Raw genomic sequence first — 2,822 nt, 5'->3', positions numbered from 1 at the left:
GAACCTGAATAATAGTACCCTGTCATGAAGATGGCAGTGAACACAAGCTGGGTCTAGAGAAGGTGGGAGTAGACTTGATGAAATGAATCCACGGGGTGCTCTTCAGCATGTTAGCAAAGGGAACTGAGTCTCCAGGCTCTTAAGCAAGTAACTTGGCTCTAGGTGAAGAGTTAGTCTGTAAGAAATTCTGTTCCACTAAGCTGTCCTGAAGGACAACATAACGTCCCTTATGCTATCCAGCCGCTCAGTACTTTTAGCTCATTTAAAATATCTACCCACTGTTAAAACTTCTCCCTGGTATTTATATTTTGTGAAGTTTTGTTCACTTAAAAAAACTTCCACAAATATGTGTTATGCTTGTTGAATATTTAATGTCCTGGGAAATTATTTGAATGTAAATCAGATCGAATTCCATCATTAAAATTATATTATAAATAAGGAAATATTCTAGAGATTTTTGTAAGATGCGTGTGGCCTGCTACTGCTAGATGAAAGAAAGGAATAATTATAAACACTTGGAGAGGTATAGGCACAATTATATTTGCTAGCATATCAGTGTGGGTTCTTGGGTATCTCTTCAACTGTAAAGGCAGCATATGGGCATTATGATCTTTGCGTGTTAAAACTAGGAGGGATGTAAATATCATCTATTCTAGTCAACCTTACATTTTTTTTTGTGGATGAAAAAGCTGAGGCCCATGGAGATGAAAGGACTTCCCAATATTCACAGCAAGATAAGAGCAGATCCAAGAATAGGCCCAGGGTGTCTCAATTGCCAGTGTTGGTCTTTCAGTAAATTGCACAGTATGTGCTACCCATCCGTAGCCCATCCCACTCATCGGACGAAATCCAAATATCTGCTTTTGCTGAGCTGAAATGAAAACAACAGACACCTAGAAGAACAGTGGGCATTTGACGGACACTCACGTTCAGCCTCTGGCCCTGGACAGCTACAGACAACAGAAGAAAACGCAGTGAAACGTTATCCAGATGGCAAAGGTTTGGGGAGAAACCGTCCATGCTTTCCTCTCCATGAGATAAAAATGGAGGCTTTTGGATATGCTCCAATAAAAAAAAAAAAGTAGTGCTGGGGCTTGAGATGGAGCCCTGGGCTCCATCCTCAGGCCCAGAAAAAGGAAGAGAGAAAATGAGGAGTAATGAAAACAGGCAGGGAGAGAAGACGGAAAGGGGAAAGGGGAGAATGGGGCATGGAAGGGAGAAGAATTAACCTTTAATCATAATCCCAAGAACTTACACAGAAAAGAAAAAAATATATCTGGCATCATAATTAAAGACAATTTATTAAACAAACTGACAATCCTAGAACTCATAAGTTCTCAGACTGCAAATTGGTAGTTTAAATATTAAGACCTTTGGTAGAAACATTTGGAGCTCACGCTTAGAAAAAAAAATGAATAAGCTAAATGAAGCACATTCTCCGGTCTGGGTCAACCTGAGCTCCATGCACAGTCAGAGGGAGCTAAGAGGTCCAGTGTGGGGTTCCACCCCCTGCTCAGAGCCTCCCTCCATGTAACTTCACATTGCTAATAAGTATAAGAATACCAAGGGACCATCTCCAAAACTTCAAAAGGCTTATCCAAAATTTAACCATAGATCCCAATCTCAAACAGGAAAATAATGTGACTAAAAACTGTGCCCTTTTACCTACTACATGGTTAGAGTTCAAAATTGTGGTGACTCCCTGTGTCCAAGCTGTTGAAAATCAGGACTCTCGCATGGTGCTGTTTAGCTGGTCCTTACGAAAGGTGAGTTTTCTGTATCTGCCAAAGTGGCAGCTGCGTGTATACCCTTCCATTCACTCTGGGACTTTTTCTGGCATATATGTTTACATTTTTGCAAAAAATGCTTGGATGTTTTCATTGATAACTGTTTATGGTAGTGAAAAAAAACAGAACTTAAGTGTCTGTTCATAGTAGAATGGTTAAATAGATCATCATATAGCCATATCAATCAGATAGCCCTAAGACAGAATAAGCAAAATCCCTGGGCATCACTACGGGAAGATTACCCCACTCAGAACTGCTAAGCAAAGAAGCAGTGTGTCGTACATCATGTATGCTGTATGCCTGTGTGACAAAGAGAGCAAAATAAGAAGTGGGCATTTGGGGAGTTCCATTTCCGGCCTGGTGATTTCCGATTTTTGGCGTTCAGTAGTCGCGGTTGGTGGGCAGCAGCTGAGCCAAGATGTTGCGGAATCTGCTGGCCCTCCGTCAGATTGCTCAGAGGACCATCAGCACTACTTCACGGAGGAATTTTGAAAATAAAGTTCCAGAGAAACAAAAGCTGTTTCAGGAGGATAATGGAATCCCAGTGCATCTGAAGGGCGGGGCCTCTGATGCCCTCCTCTACAGACTCACAATGGCTCTGACAGTTGGTGGAACAGCATACGCCATCTATCAGTTAGCCATGGCTGCATTTCCCAAGAAGCAGAACTGACTTCGTCATCCCAGGCTTCACATGATTCGATTGCATTCAGCGGTTGATGGACCAGGAATCTGATGAATAACTGAGCTCTTTGAGGGTCACTATTTATTGACGTGTACTAACTGTCAGCAATAAAGCAGTCTTTACCATGAAAAAAAAAAGAAGCTGGCATTTTTTGTGATTTCTTTTGAAAATTCTGTAAGGATGGCATATAGGGACCTGGGGAGATGGCTCAATCAGTAAGGTTCTTGCCTTGCGAGCATGAGGACCCTAGTTCAATCCCCAAATCCCATGTGAAAGCCAAGCCCAGCAACACACTCATATAATCCCAGCACTCGGGAGACAGACAGGAGGCTCCCCATAACTCACTACCCAGC

At 42.2% G+C, this 2,822-nt stretch overlaps 1 protein-coding gene across 1 annotated transcript; it reads left to right on the top strand.

The window, feature by feature from the left end:
* Positions 1 to 2,152: 2,152 nt before the first annotated feature.
* Positions 2,153 to 2,487, top strand: LOC121434798 (cytochrome c oxidase subunit 7A2, mitochondrial). Its single transcript, XM_041633769.1, has one exon. The coding sequence runs from the start codon at positions 2,206 to 2,208 to the stop codon at positions 2,455 to 2,457; it is 252 nt and encodes an 83-aa protein (XP_041489703.1). The 5' UTR covers positions 2,153 to 2,205; the 3' UTR covers positions 2,458 to 2,487.
* Positions 2,488 to 2,822: the final 335 nt, after the last annotated feature.

This window comes from Microtus oregoni, unplaced genomic scaffold (genome assembly GCF_018167655.1).
Source record: "Microtus oregoni isolate MIOR12 unplaced genomic scaffold, Mior012 000044F_ref0000062, whole genome shotgun sequence".
In the NCBI taxonomy this organism is placed as follows: domain Eukaryota; kingdom Metazoa; phylum Chordata; class Mammalia; order Rodentia; family Cricetidae; genus Microtus; species Microtus oregoni.
The sequence above is the reverse complement of the archived record's forward strand: the minus strand, read 5'-3'. Positions and strand labels throughout refer to the sequence as shown.

What these genes read in the sequence shown, in the direction of transcription:
- LOC121434798 (XM_041633769.1), top strand. Translation starts at nt 2,206, where the DNA reads ATGTTGCGGAATCTGCTGGCCCTCCGTCAGATTGCTCAGAGGACCATC.